We start from the raw sequence: 26,555 nt of genomic DNA on the forward strand, positions 1-26,555 counted from the left end.
AGACTGTATGCTAATTAGTAGATGGACTGTCTGGGAGTCTGTCTGCTTCGCATTAGAGGCAGATGCCAATGAGGCAGCATGCTGAAGTAGAAAGGGCACAGAATGTGGAAACCCTTAGGCTTGGCATGCAACCTCAGTTCCATACTTCATCAACATCACAGCCCTGGGCAAGGTACTTGAGTATCCTAATCCACACTGTTCTCATCGATCCAGAGATGTGTCTCTCTTGTAGAAGTGTATCTGATGGGTCAGTGACTCAGTTCATCAGGCAAGCCTATGACAACACTGAAGTTATTTCGAAGAACTTTCTATGCAGCTCGATTGTGAGACTCAAATATCTCTTTCCTGAGAAGCAAGGTGGGGAAGTCCTATCAGTTAGAAAGAAGAGGACTCTAGTACAAGGCCTTGTGATAGATGACTGAGATATTGGACTGTGGGTTACTAGACAACGTCACAAGATTGCTGTGATCACTGAGTATGGAGCAGGCTATGAAAGTAAACTAGTAAAGCTAGATTAATGAGCAAGGTGGTAAAATGCAATGATATTATCTCTGAAACAATTAAACTACATTTATATAACCCTTGAGTTACTTACTAAAGTATCCAAAGGGTCCAGAAGGTCTCCTTCTTTGAGGCCCACCTTGTTCTTTTCTCTGGATTTGGACCACCAGACTATAACGCTTCTCTTTCTGGCTGGCACTAATGATGGGCTAATACTGGCCTGAGCTCTTTACCAGCATGGGGAGTTGACCTGACTGTTGGGTTCCCAAGACCAAAGCTGTGGAGTAGACCTGGCTAACACCATTTTGCTGGGCTGAGTCATGGCACCTGGTGGGACCGATTGGACATCATCTCTTTGGTCCCCGAAGCCACTCAGCAGTTACCTTTGTTAATTCCAAGGTGGGTGGTTAGGCATTGTTAGTTTTTGCTTCTGGGGAGCTGCCTTTCTCCAGAGGGGGAGGTTATAATGTAACGACTGTGAATTTTCAGGGCCTCCTGTCATTAGGGCTAAATTGTTTCATTACATGATAATTACTGTATCATCTAAAGTAGGGGGAGCTCAAGGAGGGCAAACAGAGCCAGGGGGTTTATTATTGGTTATCGAGAGGATGTTCATGAAAACATTCATTAGTGCTGCTGCAGAGAAAGAAAACAGGGTGTCAGCAGAGCAGGCCAGCCTAGGCAGCTCGCCTTGCCTGTGGATGGATCGGAATTCCAGGGGCTTAGAGCCAGCCTATCCAGCCTGCATTGACCTTGTAACTCCCCGGGACAGAATTGTGGTTTGGAAATGGGCAGGCTGTGATCAGTTTTTGCTTTTGTTTCTTATGGTTTGCATTATTTACTTCCCTTTCTGTTACTGTAATTTTTTTTCAAAGGGAACTCCATCAAACACCTCATAATATTCATTATCCGTCAATCCATCGAGCCGGAAGTGTAGGTTGCTTAGGGAACCGTACACTGACCTTAGCTTACCATATAACAGGAAATTTGGTTGAAATCCCAGCCTTCAAGCTGCCCTGATTCTCTCTGGATTCAACTGGTTACCAAGGAAGGTTCTTGGGCCCCATGCATACATGTGATTCAGAATCTCCATCTTCAGTTCCTTCAGATAATTTCTGTGTACAGAGAAGTTTCAGACACCCTGTCCTAAGTGGCCATGCCTTGGGTAGGCTTGGGTCTTCCTAAAGTTGGTAGCTGCAATGCCTGTGGATTTTCTTCTCATCTTGAACACATCTAAACCTCTAAGGACTTTGTCGGTGTCCAAGGGCAAAAGTGGTGCAGGCAGCGAGCAGGGTGGGGAGTGGAAATGGAGCCAGCTTCCTGCTCAAAACGGAAGTGAGTATAGACTTATAGCTGGTGAGGATAGCTTCAGTTTGGAGATGCGTTTTACATTTGGCAGTTTGGGGAGACATGTTTTGGTTTCACACTCAAGGGGAGAGTGTTTCTGACATCTAGGGGGAATAGGTCCAAGATGCTGTTAAACATTCCATAACATACAGAACAACCCCTGACACACCACACACACACACACACTGCCTCTGCCACAACCACCCCTAAAATGTGTCTAGTCCAGTATATCAACGATGAAATGCTAAACACCCAACAATATGCAGAGCAGCCTTCCCCTGACCACTGCTACACACATATGTGGTACCTCTACACCAGAGCTAAAAGAATTATCTAGTCCACCAACCAACAGTCCAGTGAGAAGTGTTGCTCTGCAGATCAGAATAGCACCGTCACACTCCTCTGATGGGACTTCATCTCCTTCAATGGACAGTGGAGCAAGGGATACAGTGACCCCAGATATTACACATAGACTACACTTATAGCATGTTCATGGCATGGCAGGGCCTGGGAAGTTAACAAAATTAGAGATGGGGGATGGAAAATGATTAAATGGAAGAGAAACAAAAATCTAGTGGCGAGAACAGAGAGGAGTGGACTGTTGGTGACTTACTGTTACTGTAATGCATGCCGGATCCAATCAACTTATGAAAAGGAACAATTTCCTCTGCCTTATGTTTGGAGGTTCCTTTGTGTAACTGGTCACTTTACATAATGCATCTGTGTGTCTAATTGGTTCATGCTGATGCTGTTGCTTTGGGCAAGCTAGCGTACCTTGATGTGTGGGCGCATGGCAGAACAGGACTGCTCATTTCATGGCTGAGTAGTGAAAAAGAGAAAAGGAAGAACCCAGGGTTCTCTTTAAGGACATTTCATTTATGATCTGAAGATTCTATACTAAACTTCACCTCTTAAAGGTTCTATTAGCTCCAAATAACAACATGGGCGAGGATCAAAACTTTAACATATTGATCATTCTAGATCCATATGGGAACATTCTAGATCCAAACTACAGCACTGCCTCTATTACTTTTGAACTGGGCACCTTGCTGTAGCCACCCTCTCTCTCTGTGGAAATAGAGGACAACTTATTTAAAGATCTTGCTAGTGCAGAACATGGCTGATCTTTCCAGCAAGGGCCCTCAGGGAATCACACCATCCAGCCACACTCTTCTCCCAGGAAGTAGAGTTGTGTTGTGCCACCCTGTGAGCCTGGGCTGGATTTGTGGATTTGTCATTTGCCTTGACTGGCGACTCCGTGGGGACAAGGGTGTCATGTGACAATGATGCATGAGTCTGCGGTCATTCATCTTTTATCTTGTTCTTGATGGAAGAGTTCTGTCATTCTGTCAGGGAGCCCCACCCAGCTTCCTTGAATGAGGCCCCCTAGCCAAGCATTCCGTTCAGTGAGACTGTATCATGGCATCTCAATAAAGCCAGTTCCTCCCACAGACAACCCCCAGAGTGACAAGGAATAAGTTATGATTAGTTTAAATCACTAAATAGTGTGTGTGTGTGTGTGTGTGTGTGTGTGTGTGCAGGCTAGAGGTCAACCCTAGTGCCCTGAGGGGTTATTCACCTTGTCCTTGGGGGTAATGTCACTTGCAGGGACCTGGGGCTCCTTCATTATGTCTGACTGGCCAGCAAGCCCTTAGGGTTCACCTGGCTCTGATTCCCCAGCACTGGCATTCCAGATGCCACTGTGCCTGTATTTCCGTGTGTGTCCTGGGGATCAAACTCAGGTCCTTTGCTTGCACGGTCGGCACTTTTCCAACTGAGCTGTCTCTCCAGCCCCCACTGCCATGGTTTGACGGACAGAAAGACAAGTAGATTTTGCAAATGACTACACGTCTCTTTGCCTTGAAGTGCTGGGTGTCAGATCAAGAGCAAGTAAACCTGAATTCCTCCTCCTCTGCTTCTTGTAGCACTTCTCAGAACTTCTGGACGAGTTTTCCCAGAACGTCTTGGGTCAGCTCCTGAATGACCCTTTCCTCTCAGAGAAGAGTGTGTCAATGGAGGTGGAGCCATCTCCAACATCACCAGCGCCTCTCATCCAGGCTGAACACAGCTACTCCCTGAGCGAGGAGCCCCGGGCTCAGTCACCGTTCACCCACATGACTACCAGCGATGGCTTCAATGACGGTAAAAACTGAGAGCGACAAAACTCTGGGGACCTTAGACCCTTTGACTCTAGCTGGTCGAGGAGACAGGTGTGGCCTCTGTTATTGTTAGCATCAACATTAGCCACACACACACTGCCTGGTGCTAAGCATGTGGTAAAAGCCAAGAGGTACAGCATGCCCTTCTCTGTGCTAAGCTACATCTCAGCGAACTTGCTGTCCCTGAATCCTCTCACTCTCTTTGACTTGGGCCTTGGGCAGCAGAACAGAGCAGCCCTTTGTAATCAAGCTGGCTCTCAGTTGATGAAATCCAGCAGTGCAGGAAGCCAGTTTTTGTTTTTGTTTTTGTTTTTGTTTTTGTTTTTGTTTTTGTTTTTTTGTTTTTTTGAGACCGGGTTTCTCTGTAGCTTTAGAGCCTGTCCTGGACTAGCTCTGTAGACCAGGCTGGCCTCGAACTCACAGAGATCCGCCTGCCTCTGCCTCCCGAGTGCTGGGATTACAGGCGTGTGCCACCACCGCCCGGTGAAGCCAGTTATTTTTAAGGGATCATAATTTTCTGACAAAGGATTTTTATGATAACTCTTATCTGGAGAAACTTCTGGAGGCATCGCCTTAACCGTTTTCCAGCATGTTCCACCGACTCGCCACGTGTGGGATCTTGGTGAACGTTTCCGGACTCTCTTGTCGGTATTCTCGTGTCTATTCCCATCAGCAGGGCTGCTGCCCGTCATTGTTGAAGGCTGGCTTTTCTGACTCCAGAGGCGCTAAGAGGGCATGGTCACTGTGCTGTAAGCCTTTATTTGCTGTATTTTCTACCTTCCCAGTTCGCCACATTTGCATGCATTCATACACACATGTGTTCTCGTTCTCTCTCTCTCTCTCTCTCTCTCTCTCTCTCTCTCTCTCTCTCTCTCTCTCACACACACACACACACACACACACACACACCAGAATTTTATTTTCTTAGAGGGACATCCAGCTATTTTAAGTACTTTGAGTAAACTTTAAAGACCTTGTCCCTTATTTTCATTCCAGCTTATGATCCCCACCCCCAGCCCCCACAGGAGGATGACACAGTGAAAAGTTGTCACTAAACTGACCTCTTTGGGTTTTTATCTGAGCCCCCTTCTGCTATCCCTTACATGCCGTGTGTGTGTGTGTGTGTGTGTGTGTGTGTGTGTGTGTGTGTGTGTCTTTCACAGGTTGCTCCCCACATGAAGCATTTCCTCATGCCTCCCTGTGGTTAAAGGCCAATGCCTGTATCCACATGCATAAGGGAGGGGCCCCTTCTACAGGGGAATCCATTACTAGCCTCTAAAATAATTACCTTGGATACCAGTAAAACACCTTTCCCTCAGGACAAAGAATGTTGTGGGTGTGAAAATTCCCCATTCTTCTCCAGGACACGTTCTTTCTTGGAAGAATTGCAATAGTCAGTGTGGGGGACGTGTGTGCATACACGCTCCGTGAGAGGGATGCTGTGAAGCTCTTCTCTCTAGCCTGCTGGAGCCTCACCCCATGCTCTGATTCTCCCCCTTTTGTTTAGGAGCATGAGGACTTAGCCCTCTGCTGAAGTCTGGCAGTTAACCATGCCTTCTGCCAGTGGATGAGGTGTAACGCCTCCTGGGAAGACAGGAAAAGAGAACTGAGCTGATTCAAGGACATAATGGTGCTTTGGGGCTAAAATGAGGTGTCTACAAAGCTCAGAGCAATGTCTGCTGCATAGCATCCCAGTGAACCATGTTCTCCTCCTCCCAGTGCCCGCCCCTCCTGCAGTGTGTTCACCTCATTTCAGAAATGCCCTCAGATCAGATGCAGAATGTGCTCTCTGTGGTGACCCCGACCCTGCTCTCACCTTGGCCTTATCACAAATGGTGTATTACTGTGACAACATAGTACAGCAAAAGTTATTGGAAACTTATGAATTGCTTATTTCTCTGAAACCATGGAAAGTGAACCACAGATAATGGGGAGCTGCTGTATCCCCATTCCTCACTGTGCAGGCCAGCTCAAGGAAGTCAGTTGCCTGGGTTTCAGGTTAAATTTAGGCAAGCCCTGAGTTAGTTTTATTACGTTTTAAATGGGCCACTGGTGAGTGGTTGGACAAAGTGATTGCTAGGCTTTCTTCTATGTCTCAGATTCTGGGTGGGGATGCACTTGCTCCATGCAAGGTTCCCTCATGTTCTTGTCTTTGCTTTGTCTATATTTGTCTGATAATTCCTCTGGAGCCTCCATCTCTAGCCCTTCCTTGTTTGTGGAGTTAATCTCCAGTGTCTTTTGCATTAGCCATTTATGATGTGTAACAAATGTCCCCTCCCAAAATTAATGTCTTAGAATGGCCCTTTATTCCGTCATGAGCTTTGTACTTAAGTCCTCCGAAGCAGTACGTGTGTGGTTTTGGTTTATAATTTCTCATGAGATTGGAATCAGATGCTGGCAGAGACATTCCCAGGGTTAGACTCTTTACCCTAAAAGCAGGCATCTGGAGTAGTCACAAGCCACTGGTGGTAAATTGGTTGCCCTTTATATGGGTCTCCTCATGGGGCTGCTGGCTTCTCCCACAGTGAGAGATCTCCTGCCAGTTAGTTACCCTTCCTGTCACAGCCAGGGAAGAGACTCAGCTCCCCATACAGGACAGCACTGATGCACTGTGGTAGGGAATTGCACAAGAAGGCATCTGGCTGGGGGTGCAGTCACCGGAGGCCATCTTGGATGCTGGCGGCTAAATCACTGAAGCGATTTAGTTGTATCTGGATTCCTTTACCTGGAATTGCTACGCTACACACTCTTTCCATTCATTCACCCAGTGGCTCTTGTGTTTATATTCAAGGCACTGAAGAAATATAAAGAACAAAAAGTTTGTCCATTGCTCTCCCAGAATTTTTCAGGAGGGGAAGATTAGAAATGTACAATACACAACTGATTGTAAAATTAGTTTACGTGTGTCAACTTTAGTGGAAGTTACTCACACCAGTTCCAAATTGTACATTACCACTGACCGGCTCTGGGAGGGTCATTTAACTTTTTCGGCCCAGCTTCCCTGTGTGTAAAATGGGGCTGAGAAGGGCTTTTCATGTTTTCTTTTGAGGATTAAGTATGATACTAGATTTCATTGCCTGCCAGGGTCGGGCTGATAGCAAGGAAGTTCTTCTTAGCTCTATGGAAGTTGTTAGTTACAGCTAAGATCTGTAAGAGGGCAGGGAGACGTTGTAGAGGAAATTTTTTAACCTTATTTATTTTTGGGGGGCAAGAGTGTGCAGACACCATGCATGTGTGAAGGTCAGAGGAATATTTGGAAGAGCTGGTTGTCAGTTCCAGGAATTGGACTCAGTTCATCAGGCTTAGTTAAAAGTTCCATTACCCACTGAGTTGTCTTCCTGGTCCTGTGAAAGAGAATCTCTCAATTACCAACCTAGGAAACTTAGTAGGTACTTAATTTATTAGTGGGTTGTTTTAGTTTTGCTAGTTTGTTTTTTATATATCAGCTAGGTCCAGAGATTATAATTCTTTAGGAGGCAGAAATCACCTGTCTACATAATACTTTTTATTTGCATGGAGGTTATTAGTTATCCTTGTATTGTCAGTTACCCATGTAGATGTTGGGTCTCCTGTATTTTGAAGTGAGTGAGGGCAAGTTTTGTTCTGTGTCTGGTGATTAGCATTTTGCTTGTTACTTGGAAGATGTTCAATGAACATTTATATCATCGAATTGTATAGCCAGTTGTTAAAAAAGAAGATCCGAGAGATGGAGCACCCATCTCGGACCTGTGGGGTAACACGGTGGAGGCAACTGCTCTGTTTCTCTCGTTGCCTCTCTGCTCACATTTCAGAAGCAGGATTTCACCAGTGTTAGCTCCTGGCTGCCAGCAGCTTCCCTTTGCAGGATCAAGCATGGCGCCAAAGAGAAGCAGGTGTGCTAGTAGTAATGCTTAACGGCTCATTTTCAAACTCATATCATAGCATTTTGTTTTGTTTTGTTTTTTGAGACAGGGTTTCTCTGTGTAGCTTTGGAGCCTTTCCTGGAACTCACTCTGTAGCCCAGGCTGGCCTCGAACTCACAGAGATCCGACTGCCTCTGCCTCCTGAGTTCTGGGATTAAAGGCGTGCGCCACCCCCCGCCCGGCTGCAATTTTTTTTTTTTTTTTTTTTTTTTTTTTTTTTTTTTAGCACTGTACCTGATAGGTGCCAATCAATGACATATGGAAAAATGAAAGGACAAGGAACGTCTAGGAGGGGAGAGAGGGCTGAAATTTGAAAGAAAGCAGACAGATGACATAAACAAGAGCTAGTGGAAGAGGGAGAACCAGGGGTACTTCTCAAATTTGTAGATTGCTGTTCACAACACCCAAGTTGGAGAGGGCTCAATGAAGTTCAGTGGACTATGCTTCATTTCCACATGTAGGTTCTGCACCTACTGTGTGCCAGACTCTAGCTTAGATACTTAGGAAACATAGCGGTAAAACGTAGACCCTGCCTGTGAGGAGGAGCTCAGGGTCTGATGAAAACATAATGTACCTAATACCATATTAGGCAGCATTTGAGTAGTGTTCCAAGAGGAAATTAAACTGTAGGAGTTTCCAGGAGAGAGAGCACATCCATTGAGGAGTCAGGAAGAGCTGCCTGAGTGAAACAGGATTTCAGCTGGGCCTTGGCTCCCTGCCTGGACTCAGCCCCCTGGAGCCTGCTTGAGGGCCTCCAATGGAGAGCAGAAGAGCAGAAGGCCAGGACACACCAGCGCTTTGAAAAAAGATCCGCAGTAAAAAGATTGTTCACAAAGCAGATTTCCAAAGGTTCAGGGTTCCTTCCTGTTGCGTCCGTTAGCTGTCTTCCTTTGTCTGTGTCTGGGCATATTGTCTCTGCTTTGTCTTCTGTCGCTGAATCCATTCCTCTGTGTAGTCTAGTCTAGTGTCGACATTTTTTGACGTCGTTTTTATTTGACTGATGGAATCTCACAGAACTGCGTAGTTCATTTTCAGTGTATCGATTTCCTTGCTGATTTTTTCCCCCTCTGTGTTTGTACTTCCTTCTCCAATTACTGTTCAGCTCACGTTGGAGACTGTCCTGTCAGGGAATAGACTTCCTCAGCACCTGCTTATTTGAGTCATCAGTATACTCATTAATTCTTGTTCGAAGAAGGACTCTGAATTCATCATGGACATTTCAGCCGTCTTGGAGATTTGGGGTTTCATTATGGGGAGTTAGTAGTGTGGGAATGAGTCATGGTGAAGATATCCCTTTGGAGGACTCTCAGAGAGCAAAAGAACCAGACAGAATTGGAAGTGTGTGTGTGTGTGTGTGTGTGTGTGTGTGTGTGTGTGTGTGTGTGGTGGGGGGATGGGAGGTGGAGTTGAAACTAGGAGACTCATTCAGCCCTACAGACTTTCAAAGCACAGTGAAGAAACAACAATTGCAAGACGACACCCTGCTTCCATGGCATCGCTGGTCTTCCACTCTCTTCTCATTGCTTTACCTGTGAGATAAAGGAACCATCTGTGCACCTAAGCTAGCACCCAGTGTGGGAGAAACAATTGTAGAGCTTGTGGAGGAGCCCTTCCCTATAGTAAGACCAAAGGACACACTGTTGGGGCCCCCAGCTGACACCCAGTTCTATTTGTAGCTTTTGAGCTGTCCCAGGCTGTGCTGCTATTTGCTAAAAAGAGGCAGAGGGGGTTCTGATGGATTTTGCAAAGGGCGTACAGTCCGCAGCTCATCTTTGAGAAATTCCGGTCTGTTCTCTCATGTTTATAAGTAGGAGATGGTAATGTGGGGTCGGAATTGTTTGAGATGTTTGACGTCAGAGGCAGGGTGATGGAGACACGGGTGATGGCGGTGAGGGTGGGCTTATCCAGCACAGCCTCACCTGGGTCTCAGCTTCAGTTGTGCTGCTGAGGTTTGAGAATGAGCAAGTGTGTGGTAAAAATATTTTATTATCTTGAGCCATGCCTTGTATCCCTCCAAAGGAGGCGTCAATCCCTCCAGGTTCAAGCGTTCAGAGCAGATGACTGTTCTGATAAAGTATGGCTCCTCTTTAGGAAACATGCGGATGGATGTACAGTGTTTATGAACAGCTGTTGGCACCAAATCCAATATTCCTTACCTCTTAGTAACCAATAGTTGCAATGGTACTAAGCTGCCTAACTTCCAGTGGTGGTTAATGAGAATTTCACTCTTGGGAAAGCGGGTGATTCTGCTCTCCTTGTCTAGTTTTACTCAGAGCAAGCTCTGCTCTGCTGTAATTGCCTCTAAACTTTACAGCAGCACCAGGACATACAGCTAAGTCGAGGCTTCGTCTAGAAAGTCTCCTGTTTATACACCTCCCTCTCTCCTCTGCCACAGCCCTTCTCTCTTCTCTCCCTTTCCCTCCAAACTTTCTTTTCCTCCTGCCATAACCCCACCACCCCGAGTCCCAGGGCAATCATACAGAGCAAACGGATGTTTGTACCCTATCCAGTGGACGCTGGATCTCTAAAACTGTGCACAAAATTTGGGGCTATCTACATTTGTTACACTTTCCTGGTATGAGGCTTTATAACTTTCTTTATTTTTTACATTTATTGTGTATGTGTATGTGTGGTATATGTGTGAGTATCTGTGTGTGTGGTATATGTGTGTGTATGTATGTGTGTATATGGTACATGTGTGTGCACCTGTATATATGGTGTGTGTATGGTTTGTGTGTGTATATAGTGTGTGTGTGCATGTGTGTATATGGTGCATGTGTGTACATGTGTATATATGGTGTGTGTGTGGTGTGTGTATATGAGGTGTGTGTACAATATGTGTGCATGTGTGTATATAGAATGTATATGTATATGTGTATATGGTGTGTGTGTATGGAATGTGTGTATGGTATGTGTGTTATATGGTGCATGTGTGTACATGTGTGTATATGGTATATGTGTGTATGTGCATTTATGGTGTGAGTATATGCAGTGTGTGTACAATATGTGTGCATGTGTGTATATAGTGTGTATATGTATGTATGTATATGTATATGGTGTGTATGCCCTTGTAAGGGTATGCGCATATACATGTTCCATAAATGCTGAGATGGGAATTGGTTCTCTCCTTCCACTAAATGGGTTCTGGGGCTCAAACTCAGGTCCACCAGGCTTAGCTGCAAGTGCCCTTACCCACTGAGCCTTACTGTGGGCTTCTATAACTTTCTTTAGTTTCTTGAAAGAGTCTATGACTAAAAAATAAGAGGTTAAGAAACCCTGGTCTGCTACAGCACAGGACTCATCCAGTTCAGAGCTGACTGGAAACATCTCTGGAACACTGGAACCACAGAGCTTTATGGGGCTCAGGCCACAGAAGCTCAGCCTGGGAATGTGGCTGACCTTCACAGCCATTGGAGGCAGTGTCCACCCCATTCAGCCACCTCTCCTCAGGGGACAGGGTGGTGACCAGTTGCTGAGGGTGCTTCTTGTCCAACAAAAATGTAAAGTGAAAAAAGGAGAGGCTAAAAGAAGCCCCCAGTAAAATGTTCCTGGATACGCTTACGATGTTTGGATGAGCAAACCTGGTATGCTACTCCCAGGGGCCGTCATCATCAGTGCCTATTGGGGGTCATGCTCCATTGTACTCAGATTGGGATGTTGGGTTTGTTAGTCAGTTTTCTGTTGCTACAGCAGATACCTGGTGTAGTCACCTTCCAAGAAGAGCAGTTTTGTTTGACAGCTTTGGAGGTTCCATTGTGTCCTCAGTTGCTGGGGGGGGGGGTGTCTGTGATGAAGTAACACATCACAGTGGAAATGCATGGTGGAACAAACTGCTCTCCTTGGGACCAGAAGGTAAACAAAGGAAGACTGGAGTCCCATAAGCCCCTTGAAGAATGTATGTCCACGGACCCCAAACCTCCCCCTGGGCTGCACTTCCTATAGTTTCACCCTCTTCTGATAGTACCAAGCCAGGCACAGAAGCACACACACATTGGAGGACAAGGTCCACACTATAGCTTGACTTCTCAAACTTTTCCCACTCAATGGTACATTTTTGCTCAAGGAATTTTTGTGTGACCCTTGGTGTATGGGTATATAAAAGAGGCAAACAAAACAAACATTTACCATAATAAGTGATAAATGGATTTTAAACACAGTTCTTTAGTATACATGCAATTTTTATCATTTATTAAAGACAAAAGCCAATATTCAATTAAGGAGAATTGGCCATACTTGTTCATTTTTATATGAACATATTTCATATAAAGCATCATATAAAGAATAATCTTTGGGCCAACCACCACATGGTATAGTGTGTCTTCAGTGCTTTCCGAGTTGATTAGTAATTTGATTTTAAAATCATCAGTGCTGAGAATGCTGCTCAGCATGAATATATACTCCAGCACGGCAAGAGCATGTTTCAGCCTTCTGAGAAATTACTGGAAATTCTGTCCTAATCCCAAGTCAAATTCATCTAACCATTTTTTTTTTAGACATTTTATTTATTTTATGTATGAGTGCTCTATCTGCATGTGTGCCTTTATGCCAGAAGAGGGCATCAGATCACACTACAGATGTTTGGGAACCACCATGTGGGTGCTGGGAATAGAACTCAGGGCCTCTGTAAAAACAGCCAGTGCTCTTTACCACTGAGCCATCTCTCCAGTCCCTAACCAGTTTTTTTGTTTTTGTTTTTTTAAATGAAACTCAAGTTAGAAACTCTAACAGCCTTTTGTTTTTGTTTTTGTTTTTCACAACAGGGTTTCTCTGTGTAGCTTTGTGCCTTTCTTGGAACTCACTCTCTAGACCAGGCTGGCCTCGAACTCAGAGATCTGCCTGCCTCTGCCTCCAAGTGCTGGGATTAAAGGCGTGCATCACCACCGCCCGGCCAGAAACTCTAACAGCAATTTTTAAAATCAAGCATACTAACACAATAGGATCCAAAGCCACACTAATTTGATACTTACATGCTAAAGAATGACACTGGAAAATACTAAAAGCCCTTGTTTTCTGTAATTAAATCATTCTGTCTCTATAAGAGCAAAAAACTTTTTATGAACCCTGAAAACACTTCAGCCTGTGACATACAGTGGTCCTGAATCTGAGCTCAGGAGTTTGGGGCTTCAGTTGCTGGTGATTGTGGTGTAACAGCCTACGCAGTGCAGGGTACACACACTGTGTTCAGAACCAAAGCTGCAGTAAAGTCGCTCAGGGTCTTATAAAGGAAAACATTCAATTAGGGCTGGCTTACAGTTCAGAGATTTAGTCCATTATCATGGTGGGAAGCATGGTGGCACAAAGGCAGACACAGAGACACACAGCATGGTGCTAGCGAGCTAGCTGGGAGTTCTACATCCAGATCCAAAGGCAGCAGGAAGAAAGAGGGGGCCTGGCTTGTGTAGCACGAATCTTAAAAGTTCTTATTAATAAAAACAAAGCTGGAGCCAGGTATTGGGGTGAACGCTGGAGGATCAGAGAAGCAGAACAAGCCACAGCCCCTTCACCTTGCCAATTCCTCAGCTGATCCTGTTTCCTCAGGCTGGAAGCCTTTGAGTTTTCATCCAAATGGATCTCAGCTGAACTGCTGCTAAAGGCCTAAAAGCTTAACCAGGCTCTAGATCCTTGTCCTCAAGCCTTAAATACCTTCCTGCTTTCTGCCCTCACTTCCTGGGATTAAAGGCTCACTTCATGGTATTGAAGGCGTGAGTCATCATGCCTGGCTATTTCCAGTATGGCTTTAAACTCACAGAGATCCAGACGGATCTCTGCCTCTGGAATGCTAGGATTAAAGGTGTGTGTGCCAACATTTCCTGGCCTCTATATCTAGTGGCTGTTCTGTTCTCTGACCCCAGATAAGATTATTAGGGTGCACAATATTTTGGGGAACACAATACCACCAGAGGCTTGAGCTTCTGAAATCTCTGTGACATACTTCCTCCAACAAGGCCACACAGCCTAATAATGCCACTTCCCACAGGCCCATAGGAACCATTTTCATTGAAACTACCACAGTGTAAGTTTGGTTTTTAATTAATTTCTGTCTGTTGTGCACTCAGAAGCCTTTTACTGTGACCTAATTTGTCATGATCCCCACATTCAGTTATGTGATTTGCAGTTGAGGAATCTGAAAACTATAGCACAAGGCACACATTTGTTTTGTTCTACAGGCATTCAGAGAGAACTTGATGTGGCCCCTGTCCTCCAAGGTTGTGTAAGAATAGGGTTTAAAAGTCTATAAATTATCATCAGGTTAATCAGAAGGGATATATAATGTATTTGTGTCAAGGTAACTTTATTTGGGCTGGATTAAGATACTAACTAGCGGGGCCTGAAGAGATGGCTCAGTGGTTAAGGGCATGTACTGCTTCTTACAGAGGACCAGAGTTTGGTTCCTAGCACTCAGATGACTCATAACCACTTGGAAATTCCAGCTCCCGGGGACCAGGCACCCTCTTCTGGCCCTCACAGGCACTGCATTCACGTGTGCATACCTATCCCCCCAACACAGACATATACACCCAATTTAAAAACTAATAATAAAAGTAAATCTTTATAAGCAGACAGACTATTGCTGTCTCAGGTCTATAGAGTATAGACAGACCAGGGACATCACTTGTGACCAATTGTCCTGCTGATGAATCCACTGGGCCTTTTTAGGGTTTGCAAAAGCTAGAGATAGCTGGGTCGGCTCAGTATTGATGCCTTAAACTTATGGAACTGTTAAGTCCTCGGTGAGCTAGAGGTAAGTCACTGGTGCTGGTGGGAAGTCACGGGGGACTGAGACAAGGTGCAGCAGGCAAAGGCCGCAGGAACTGAGCACTGTGGGATGACTGGAAACGGGTTTGTTGGAGAGTCAAAGGAGAGAATAATGGCTCATGGCTGAGGCTGCCAGAGAGCAGGCAGGGGTGCACAGAGAGAGTTACCTGCAGAGAAACGAGAAGCTGTGTGACGTGCATGGCAGAGAAAATGTTGGTTTTTTTTGTTTTTTTTTTTTTTAATAAAGATTTAGAGAAATAGGCAGCAGGATTCACACAAGTTGTATGTGTGGGAAGGGCAAGGGTGAGTCATAGGTGACTTAGGTTTCTGCTCTGTAGCCTCAGAGGGATCTTGGTGTTGACGTGTTCCCAGGAAGTGGGACCCAGAAAAAAAAATACACAGAGATGAGATAAATAGCTAATCACATTTACTCTGAGCTGGTGTCAAGAGCGTCAGTGTGAGTCATCCCCGAGGGACAGGAAAGGACGATGTGTTCATCATCTGCTTCCATCCTGGGTCCTCTGCCATGGGTGGATGGTGAAAGAACCTACTTGGGTTTGGGTAGGAGAAACCAGGGAACACAGATGAAAAAGACAGCAGTGCTTCTCTTAAGACAGTGAGACAGTGATCCCTCTGCTCAGTTAACCACTGCAGTCTGGAATAGTATAGTTAGTATAGTGTAGTCAACAGCAAAGTTGACTACCATCTGTCGAGGAAAACGGCTTTGATTATTCACAAATAACAGCTCTATCGTTGAGGAAGAAAAATAAGACAGATTGACAGTTTTGTGTACATCCTGTGTACTAAGTTAGTCTTTTCAAATCAGCCCTTTGTTCTTTGGAGCTTTATGTGGTTCATGCTCTAAACACAAACAGGAGAAACCGTGAGTCTAAAAGACTTCCAGTCAAGTACAGCATGGATGTCTAGGTCATCGTGTGTAGATTTGAGTCTGGGCTCTGCCCACATTATGAATGACGTGATCTTGGGTGAGTGGCTTTACTTGTTTATCTCACCATCCAGCACTTTAAAATGAGAATATAATGTTTACCCCCACAGCATTGCTGGAGGATTTCGCTGAGTTAGTATTTATTGCGCACTTAGAACGGTGCCTGTCACTTTGCAAGCACCAAATAAGGATCAGCTAATATTGCTATTGTCCTTTTGCGGATTGCTCTCAAATTAAATACATAATTTACCAAGTGGCTGTGATAGCAATAACAGGAGCTGAGGGGAGAGCGTCTGTGTACACAGGCACAGAAAGAACACGGAGTGACAGACAGAGCTGATTGCCTTGGTCTCCGAGGTCCGTGCAGTACAGACTGGGTGTCAGCCAAAGATGAAGCGCAGCACATATTAGCTATTAGGAGTTGGTCTTGAACGATGTTTCTTCATATCAGAAACGTGGATTGGCGGTCTGTAGTATAGGAGTGATCAGTATTTTATATTTTTTCCTATGCCTACTGGAGGGCTCAGAAAAGAACATTTATTAAAATGTAATCCTCCTAGGCTAGAGCTATATTGAACCATAGCTCCCTTGGAAAGCAGTGTGTGCAGGTGAGAGTGAGCCCAGGCTGTGGGACGCTCATGTCTGCTATACACCAGCTGTACACTTTTGGGTGAGTTATGTAATCTTATAGTTTCCTTGTTTTTAAAGTGGGAGTAATGGTTATATTTAACCTCTGTGGTTACTCTTAGGACTAAGTATTTCCAGAGTACTCCGAACAACACCCAGCCCATAGCAAATGCTTACAGTACTGCTTATTTTCCTATCGTGAACACCTCTTCATACCTGCTGTATGGGAGTTCATTTAGAATTTAGGGCACACGGGCAGCCGGGCTGCTGGCTTCCATGCAGTGGGCTGTAGTTTTTCATTATTCTGACATGTTTCACAGAATTCTTGCCCCGCAGCCTCCTGCCTTCTAGACCTCAGCCTTGGAATTTTTAGAGGAGATTATTTTTTTCTTATTTTATTAGTCTGGGTGTTTTGCCTACATGTGCATCTGTGCACCACTTGTGTGCCTGGTATCCATGGAGGCCAGGAGAGGACATCCTCCTGGAACTAGAGCTACAGATAGTTGTGGGCTGTCATGTGAGTGTTGGGCATTGAACTGAGGTCTTCTGGAAGAATAGCCAGTGCTCTTAGCCACTGAGTCATCTCTCTAGGCACAGGAGATTTTTATATGAAAAAATAGTAAGGTTTGTCAATTTCTTTCAGCATGTTCAAAGAGAAAACAAATAAAATGAAGGTTTGGAGGAGACATGTAACTTAGATACTTTCTTCAATTTATATATACTGTTTGGATGGTAAGTGGATACATGTAGGACTTTTTATGTCATATAGATGCTATTTGTATCAAGTTATTTCTCTTAATGTATGTTTACAACTATTCTATATTCTTTAGCGTGTGTGTGTGTGTGTGTGTGTGTTCACGCTCATGCCTGTGCACAAGTCTCGTGCAGCGTTATCTGGCTGTGCACATGGAAATGACTGAGGCTTTGCTCCTGATGTTGTCGTTTTGTTGGCTTTAAGCAGCTCTGTCCTTTGGTCTCCTGGGCCACCTGATGTTTTAGTCATTTATCATCACGGTGTTGACGGTTATTCCATTCTGAACTCAGTGAAGGACTTGTTCTCTACCATGAGACAGTGGCGTCTTTCTTTCCATCTTTGCTGATAACTGAGGCTGATGCTGAGGAGATGCAGCCTTGAAATTTGACCGTTAGGGGAAGCCGTGCAAATAAAATCTGATGCTATCAGGGGGTGCTTATCATCCAGAATATGCACTATTAAAATTAGGGGAGGATGTCTTTCATTTGAAATGAAACTTATTTCATTGTATGTAGATAAAATTCAGGAAAACACTTTTTTTTGTTGTTCAAAGTCTAAATTACAGAATTTAGAAAAGTTACAGACTGTAGTATTTCATGCACTTAGTTATCTCTCTCTCTCTCTCTCTCTCTCTCTCTCTCTCTCTCTCTCTCTCTCTCTCTCGGATGCGGGTCTAATTCTAAGCCTTAGTGGTCTTTTTGCCAATAAAATTCAACTACAAAACTAAGGCCCTGGGCAATCTGCAGAGCCTACTTCTTTCCTAATTCTATCCTTTGTTAACCTTCTACTTTTTATGTTCCATTTGCATTTTTCTTTTCTCTAATTTGATATTTAATTCCACCGGGGACAAAATTTAGGCCAAGGGCCAAGAGTTGGAATGCAAGCTTCTTCTCTAATTTCAACCACACTAGAGTGCTGCTCTCATCGAACTTCATAGTGACTGCACTTCCTTAATCAGAAATCGGTTCTTTTACAAGTATCTGGCGGGTCCGATTGGCCAATCTACAAATATTTATTTATTTTTATTAATCATGCACGTACAAGTCAGAGGACAACTTTTGGGAGCTGATTCTCTCTTTCCACCATTATATGGGTTCTAGGAATTGAACTCAGGTAACCAGGCTTGTGAGGCAAGTGCTCCGACCTGCTCAGCCCTCTCCCCAGCCCCTATAAATATTTATTGACACAATCTCCAGTTGATGACTTAGAGGAATTATTTGGAAAAAAACAATGCAGTTATCTTATTGCAATAGATTCTGATGTCATAATTCCAGCCATGTTGCATTAGCTAACTATGCTGTCTAAGAAGCCAACTCAAACCCCATACTTTTACTTCTGTGTGAATGTGGGGGCAAAGTCTATTCCAGGGTGGTCTCCAATTTGGTCTATAGTCAAGGATGATCTTGAACTCTGGCTCTTCCTGCCTCTGCCTTTTGAATTTGAACACTGGCATTTCCAGTGTTTATGTGGTACTGGGGGTCAAACTTGGTGCTTTGTATATGCTAAGTGAGCATTGTATCAACTATGCTATATTCTCAGCTCTAAATTTTGTACTTGAAGTAAAAATCAGTTTATTGCTAGACTTTGAGCATTTTTACTCCTGGGGATTGGCTGAGTGACACGTGATCAGCTTAGCGACGGCTCGTTCTGCAGTCATTCTCATCTTAAAGCTAGGGTTTGACGGCTTGGCTCAGCTCTTCTCGGCATGCCTTTGATCTGTGAGGCTGAGTTCCTTCCTCTAGGATCAAGAGATCAAGTATCCTGGCACATCCTTCTTATGTGATAGTAAAATCCATAAGAACATAAGCCCAATCTTAGCTAACACATTTCAAGATTCTGCTGTATGAAGAAGCTAACGTGCCATTGATTAGGTTAAGTTACAGGGCAAAGCTGGGGGTATTGAAAACTCATAGCAAAAGGCACAGTTGGAGGGTGTGATGGCTTATCTCGGGATAGCTTGACTAGACCAAGATTCACCTAGGAAAGGAGCCACGGGGCATACTTGTGAGGAATTGTCTTGATTAAATTAATTCAGGCAAAATACTTCCCTAAATATGGGTGGCACCATCTCCTTGGGTTGGGGTCCTAGACTACCTGAAAAGGAGAAAGCTGGTTGGGCACCAACATTCACCTTTCTCTACTTCATGGACAGTGTGACCATCTGCCTCACATTCCACCTGCCATGTCTTCCCTGCCCCGATGGACTTCTCTCAAACTGTAACCATCCAAATCCTTTTCTCTGTCAGGTTGTCTATGTCAGGGATGTTTTATCACAGAAATAACAGAAGTAACTAATACAAAGTGGGACAGCAGACTGGAGTCAGCTGTGGGCCCTGTCAGCCACTCCTCCAGCTTCTATCTGGTAATTGCCATCCCAAATCAACAGAGGAGGCAGGGCAGGCATGTTCATGTGTGACAACTGGGAATAATATTAATAGTTTCAAATATAGGCTTTTAGAAATACTATAAAAATGTTAAAGAATAAGAAAAAGGCCACAATGTTCTGAATGATTGATTATCTTGATCTGTATTTATTGTTCAGGAGTTTCCTTTGCCTGTCTAAGTGTTTTAGCCCATGTTCTAGTGTTTGAAGAGACACCATGACCACAGCAACTCTTATAAAGGAAAACATTTAATTGGGGCTGGCTTACAGTTCAGAGGTTTAGTCCATTGTCATCATGGTAGGAAGCATGGCAGCACAAGCAGACAGTCCTGTAGAGGTAGCTGAGAGTTCTACATCCCAACCCAAAGGAGCAGGAAGGAAGAGTGAGCCACTGGGCCTGGCTTGAGGTTCTGAAACCTCAAAGCCCACCCCCAGTGACACGCTTCCTCCTACAAGGCCACACCTCCAATAATGCCACTCCCTATGAATCTATGGGGGGGGGGCATTTTCATTCAAACTACCACAGTCTCCTTTCTTCATCAAATAGTATATTATCACACCAGGTTTTTCCTAGTGTGCTATGGAACTTTCCTTTGCTATTGAAAAGGCTTTGTAAATTTGTCAGTGTCTGTGTGAATATTTCACTGTATCGATATACCATAATTCACCTCTTCATCTTCACCTTCTTCGTGGATTGGTTGTTTCCTACAGTTTGTCCTTCTAAATCAGAGTGTAGTGAGCATATGTATGCATAAATCTTCATCCAGGTGTTGACTTGTTTCCTTCACGGCAAGAACACTGGTAGGAATGCAATGATCTGGGTCTGACCTCAGATGGCAGTGTGGAGGAGATTTACATATGCCAGTGTCTTTGTCGGTAGAGATGATGCCTTTGAGCTTGGGCTTCATTTTAACCCAAAGCATCGTCAACATGGAATGGAAGCATGGCAGCAACGCCAGTTGTTTGTCCTCATCTAAGCTGGGGGAGCAGAGCTTAGAGTCACAACTCCTATAGTCTTAAGAGAGGATGCTTCCTTCTGCACTCAGGTACCATTGCTGGCTCTGTGGCCTCTGCTCCCAAGACAGCAATGATTATATTTTCAGATAGGACCATGGGGCAGAGCATGAAGAGCAAATACCATCCTTCCCTGTTTCCTACATGTTCTTATCTGTTGACAATGGTTTTACTCTAATAGAAGAACCAGTTTCATCTTCCTTTCGGGCTTCAAGTTCAAGTGTGCTTTCTTCATTTAATTTTGCCAGGCACGCGTATTGTGAATTAACTTGGGACACAGTCACTTAGATTGTAACAGTTGGACATGTGGCCTTACTTCACAATTTGCTGGACATTGCATGGGGCCATTTCTTCAGGAGTGCCCCTTCCTCTTCATTTTACTATACCCAGAGTTAAATTTCTCCTTACTATATCCCTTCTGTCCTCTTCTGGTGGCAAACAGTGTTCAGTTTGGGCTGCAAGTGTGATTTCTACAAGCTGCAGCTGCAGCATCTCACTGCTGAGTGAAGAAAGTGATCCACACCCTCTCTCTGCCCCCCCCCCACTTCTGTCCTAAGTGATCTGAACCCTTTCTCTGCCTCCCACTCCTTTCCCTATTCTGTCCTCCGTGTGCCTTCCTGAGGACAGTCTTCTAGATCTGAGCCTCCTTGTGGAGAGTCAATAGTCTTCTTTTGGCTCGTGGTTTGGTTGTTTCTATAAGCTGAGCAGGGTGCCCATCTGGCCAGCAGAACTATGTGTCGAGTACAGTGTGGTCTCCCTCCTCTGGCAGCCATTAAAAGGCCCTTTGTTGCCAAGGAGCCTCTCCTGGTCCAGGATGTCGCCCACACCCTTTGACGGAAATCCCCCCATCGCACCAGACACTCGGCAGATTATAGGACTCACTCTGAATGCCGCCTTGTGAGTAGGAGCCAATCTTTTCTGTGCTCAAAGGAAGCAGCTTATGGAGTTCAAGTTTATCTTTGTGAACCTTCACTTTTTACCACCATTCCCATGCTTCTCTGTACGACTTTTCATGCACCCCCCTTTTTCATAAATCTGGAGCCAAACTCTTGAGTATATGTTCATGGTGGGAACTGCCTTGCATCCCTGAACCATTATAGATCACCAAGCAGGCAGAGCTTGTTTTCAAATAGCAGAGGAACAGGTCTGCTTTGTGCGCCCCTTCTTGGTGAAGCTGGTGTCCGTTGAGGGCTGTGAACCTTGGGAACTGCTGGCCTTTCCTTTTTTCTCTGTATGTTTCCAGAGTCTTGGCTCTCTTTCCTTACCCCACCCTCTGTTCTTGCAGGGTTGGGCTGAGTAATTTGCTCTAAAGCAATTTGGTACTGCTTAAACTCCAGAGCAGCATGTGTCTGGTGGCTGAGGAGCCCCACTGGCTCTGTATTGCTGCTTAGGAGTTACCTTTCCCCAGGCCTAGTGCTCATCATGAAAGCCCCAGTAACAAGACAGAACCCAGGCTCACTAAGACCCTGCCCTCCTCCCTAGATGAGTATTTTACCCATTTCAGCCAAGTAAACCCAGAACTTTCCCAGGGGTCTGTGCAGTGTCTCTGGAAGTCTGGTTAAATTTGAAACGGAAGAGGACAAAAACTAAAGAGTGGGAACTGAAAAACCAAAGGAAGGAAGGAAGGAAGGAGACAAATCACTGTGGAGAAGTCCTCTGTCCTGAGACCTTGCTTGCCAACCATTAGCCTCTTTTTCCTTCTTCTTCTGACTATACTTATTCTTTTTTTTTGTTTTGTTTTGTTTTTGCGAGACAGGGTTTCTCTGTGTAGCTTTGCGCCTTTCCTGGATCTCACTCTGTAGACCAGGCTGGCCTTGAACTCACAGAGATCCGCCTGGCTCTGCCTCCCAAGTGCTGGGATTAAAGGCATGCGCCACCACCGCCCGGCTACTTATTTATTCTTAAGTAGATAGAATGTTCACTTGGTTTGAAAACCAAAAAGTATAACATGTTACGTGGTTAAAATACCTTCCCTCCCACCTTATTCTCTGTGTACTTAGGCCCCTACTGCTGTGACCAGGAAGTCCAGCGCACCTGCCCCTTCCCTATGGCTGTGATGACACACGGTGTCCTATAGAAGAAAGGGTTTCCTTGGATGTGTGTTTCCAGAGGGTTAGAGTCCCCCGTGGCAAGGAATCATGGCAGCAAGTGTTAGAGATGGTGTCAAGAGCAGATGAGAGCTGAGTGCTCACATCTTGAGCTGTAGGCAGGAAGGCAGAGAGTGCCCTGGGAATGGCATACATGGGCTTTGGAAACCTCAACATCCACCCCCGCCCCAAGTCACACACTTCTTTTAGCAAGGCCACACCTTCTCAACCCCAGGCAGCTTCACCAACTGGAAATCAAGTATTCAAACATGTGAGCCTCTGGGGGACATTCTTATGTGAACACCACACCCAGTTTCTGTCTTTTCCATGTAACCCTTCCAACGCTTCTTCCGGGCATGCGCAAATGGAGATCTTTTTCTTGCTGTCCATCTCCTCATCCACCTACCTCTCCCCTTACACACTTGGCTCTCTTTAGTCTCCTCTCAGTGGTCCTCAGGCGGAGCTGTGATTGCGGAGTCATCAGTGGTCCCGTGTCCCGCTTATACCCGGTGCCCAGATGTGCTCGTGTGTGTGACTTGTCCTTTCCCCACAGAGGAAGTGGAGAGTGAGAAGTGGTACCTGTCTGCAGACTTCCCTTCGGCCACCATCAAGACGGAGCCAATCACAGAGGAGCAGCCCCCAGGACTCGTTCCCTCAGTCACTCTGACCATCACAGCCATCTCTACGCCTTTTGAAAAAGAAGAGTCCCCCCTGGATATGAGTGCTGGGGTGTGTCCAGTTTCCTTCCTTATAAATGTAGCTATCAAAAGATATAGAGATCTTTGGTCTCCAGTAAAGCGCTTCTCCTAGGAGATGAATGTGTTTGAGGGAGAATGTATGCATGCATTCATGGGTGTTTGTATGCACGAAAGAATATGTTATCAACGTTGATTATGGCAACTTTCAAAGGTGTCGTATAGAAAAATCAGTAGCAAAGATGATTCATTTTTTTTTTTTTTACTGAATTGCCATTATGAAATTAAAAACATAGTAGAAGGAGAAAAGTTGTCCATGACATTGACTTTCATCCCAGTGGGAGGGGAATGGTTGAGGTTATGGTACAGTCCATGCCATTCAGCGCCAGGGTGACTGTGAATACCAGTTCTACATAGACTTTTCTTTTGCTAGAACACTGCTAAGTTGCTCTTTCCCAACCCAGGAACCCCCCACCTGCTGATTCACACATGCCATGTTACTAGTGGAGATTACAGGAAGGCAGGAGTTCCCTCCTTGCTGAAACCCCTGGCTGCAGGAAAGAGAATTTAATTGTACTCCACATCTCCCTGGGTGTTTTCCAGTGTCTGATGATGGACCAGAATCACGCTTGTATATTTTCCAGTTCTAAGTTCAGAGCCCCAGTTATAGTGATTCCAGAAATCTCCATGTAGTCACATCTTCTATCTGCAAGATGTAATGTCTGGTCCTGAAAAGGTAACATTGGGAGAACCACAAACCTATCACAGCCTCCTTGTTGAGGAGATCTGGGTTGCAACTGACCCTAGGATTCCTTTCTTAGTGCCTATCTAGACCCTGGGTGGGCTCCTGAGATCTGCATCCTGAGGTCTTTGCTCCAGAAGATCTGCTCAGTTGATTTATATGTGTGTGTATATTGTGTATGTATGTACCACATGTATACATGAAATCACTGATATCAGAAGAAGGCATTGGATCCCCTGGAACTGGAGTTATAGGTGGTTGTGAGCCACTGTGTGGGTGCTGGGAACTGAAGCCAGGTCTGTAAGAGCAGCGATCACTCTTAGCTGCTGAGTCACCTCTTCTGGCCTTGGCCGGTTTTGAAGTATGTATGTAACTAACGGTTCACAGTCCTGTGCTCTGGCTCCCTTCTCTCCTTTTCCCGGTGGGTATTTTATAGTTAGATATGGTCATCAATTATCGAGGAGTCCGGAGGGATAGGACAAACTGGAAGCCTGTGACTTGGAAGTTTTTCCAGAATATTTTACCATAAATGTCTTTATCATAACACCATTGCCACCATCACTAGTAATAATAGTAATAACAATGATGGTAATGATAGTAATAATAGTAATATAATGAGCCTTGGATTTTCACTGGAGTTGTCAGGTCCCAGGTCTGGTTGTGAGAAGGTAAGATGAGGCCCATGCCTTTCTGTGCTGGCCCCATAGTAAGACACAGTTGACAAATAGCCCCTGTCCCGGAAAGTCTGTAACTAAGTTGAAAACTCACGTTTGAAATTCCTTTTACAGGTGGAATCCTCGTGCCAGACAATTATTCCTAAGATTAAGTTGGAGCCTCATGAGGTGGATCAGTTCTTAAACTTCTCTCCTAAAGAAGGTATGCTCCTTACCCCTTCCTCCTTCACCCCTTCCTCCCTCACCCCTTCCTCTCCCACCCCTTCCTCCCACACCCTAGGTGCCCATTCTAAAGGGAAGGGAGCATTGTGCAATACAAGGTTACAGAGGTAGCTGGCTGTATGGAGTAGTTCTGTTCTTAAGAACCTTGATTCAAAAGAAGTATTTTGAAAGCAAAACATTTCTATAATAAGGTTATTTCTCTTTATGTCCTTTATTTTCAGCTAAGCTTTAGTGTGGTTTGATGCTTACCAAGGATGGATTTTTAGACCCATTATTAACTGCTGTGACTTGCATGTGGTTGATGAGACCCCCCCTGTCTGAATCCACTAGCATCCCATGGATACACAGCAGTCCTCAGTGGCTCAACTAAAGCTTGAGTTTTAACCCTCTGTAAATGAAGTCGCAATGTGTCTGCACAATCAGTGTGGCTTTAGCGGTCCTATTTGGGTAACAGTTATGATGCACTCCTTTCCTGCTTGGTAATCTTTATGGTCCCGATGGTGTACCTCTTTGGGCTTCTTGTCATTCATTTTGAACCAAATCATGCCTTGGAATTGTTTATTTTCTGTTTGTTCTCTACATCATTTTTTTTTCCCTGACTCTGTGTTCTCATGTGAGGCTGAGATGGGATCCTGGATACAGACCCTCCGTCTCAGGCGAGCACAGGAAGCTCTCAGTACCTCATTTATACACAGCATGGAGCCCACTCTTCCTAAAATTCTGTGTCTGTTGGTGCCGCACCTTCCTTTTATTTGCATGTTCAACATAGGTTTAGATGCACAGTTTATTGCATGGCCAAGAAAGGAGTCAGTATCCACGATGACAGAGAAGGTGTGTGTGCGACAGTGTGCAAAGGAGCACACTTTGTATACGAGCACACATTGTGTCTGAGCGTTGCATACAATTTACCTTCCTTACCATTAGAACTCCACTCAGGACTGGATTTGAGACCATTGCATCAGGGTTGACCATCACTGCCTTTACTACCTGTAAAGAAGTAAAAAGTTAATACTCCCCATCTGCATCTGTATCGAGCCTTTGTCTCTTGGCATTGAGCGGCACACAGTCGTGCCTTTGAACCCTAGAGTCCGCTTTTGAAACAATTCTGTCACCTCTTTGTCTGCTCACCACCACCAAACGTCGTATCTTGTTCTTTTCACTATGTTGTGATACGGCTCAGAAAGTGTCACAACCCTTCTAGCTCCCCGTAGTGGCATCAGGGTCTGGGGTCACTGGGGGAGAAATGGAGATCCTCCCTCATTATCCTGGATAAAGAGATAAAGGAATTGAATATCCTGGCGTGCATCAAAGTTTCTAGGCAGAATAGCTTGCTGTCGCCAGCTCCCTCTGCAGCCTGGGAGCAGCCTTTCAAGTGAGGTTTAGAAATCTGATCCCGAGGCACCTGTGTCCAGATGGGCAGGCTTTTCCTGTCAGCCTGCTTCTCCCTTTTGTGGACTACTCACTGCTCAGAAAGGAGAAATGCCGAGCTTAAGCCCGTGCCGGGCCAGGGGGCAGAAGAACTCTTGGTGTCCTTGGGAATTCAGCTGGAGTTGCTGGTAGATTAATGTGATCCCTGCTTTTTTTCTTTTTTTAAACATACAGTGTCATATATTCCTGGCAGAGGGGAAACCTTGGCAACCCTGGCTAATACTTATGCCGTGCCTGCTTTCTAGCCAGGCACGTGATGTGTTGAAAGGGCATACTCAGCCCTCCCCTGAGCTACTCAGGTGTGTCAAGCATGCAAGT

General features: G+C 45.0%; 1 protein-coding gene across 1 annotated transcript in view; it reads left to right on the forward strand.

The window, feature by feature from the left end:
- Creb3l2 (cAMP responsive element binding protein 3 like 2) overlaps positions 1–26,555 on the forward strand; it is a 119,426-nt gene that overhangs the window by 63,578 nt on the left and 29,293 nt on the right. The window contains exons 2-4 of the mRNA XM_036182246.1: positions 3,774–3,990; positions 23,030–23,205; positions 24,702–24,789. Coding sequence (XP_036038139.1) covers positions 3,774–3,990; positions 23,030–23,205; positions 24,702–24,789 — 481 coding nt within the window. The remainder of the gene's footprint in view (positions 1–3,773; positions 3,991–23,029; positions 23,206–24,701; positions 24,790–26,555) is intronic.

This window comes from Onychomys torridus, chromosome 3 (assembly GCF_903995425.1).
Source record: "Onychomys torridus chromosome 3, mOncTor1.1, whole genome shotgun sequence".
Classification (NCBI taxonomy): Eukaryota; Metazoa; Chordata; class Mammalia; order Rodentia; family Cricetidae; genus Onychomys; species Onychomys torridus.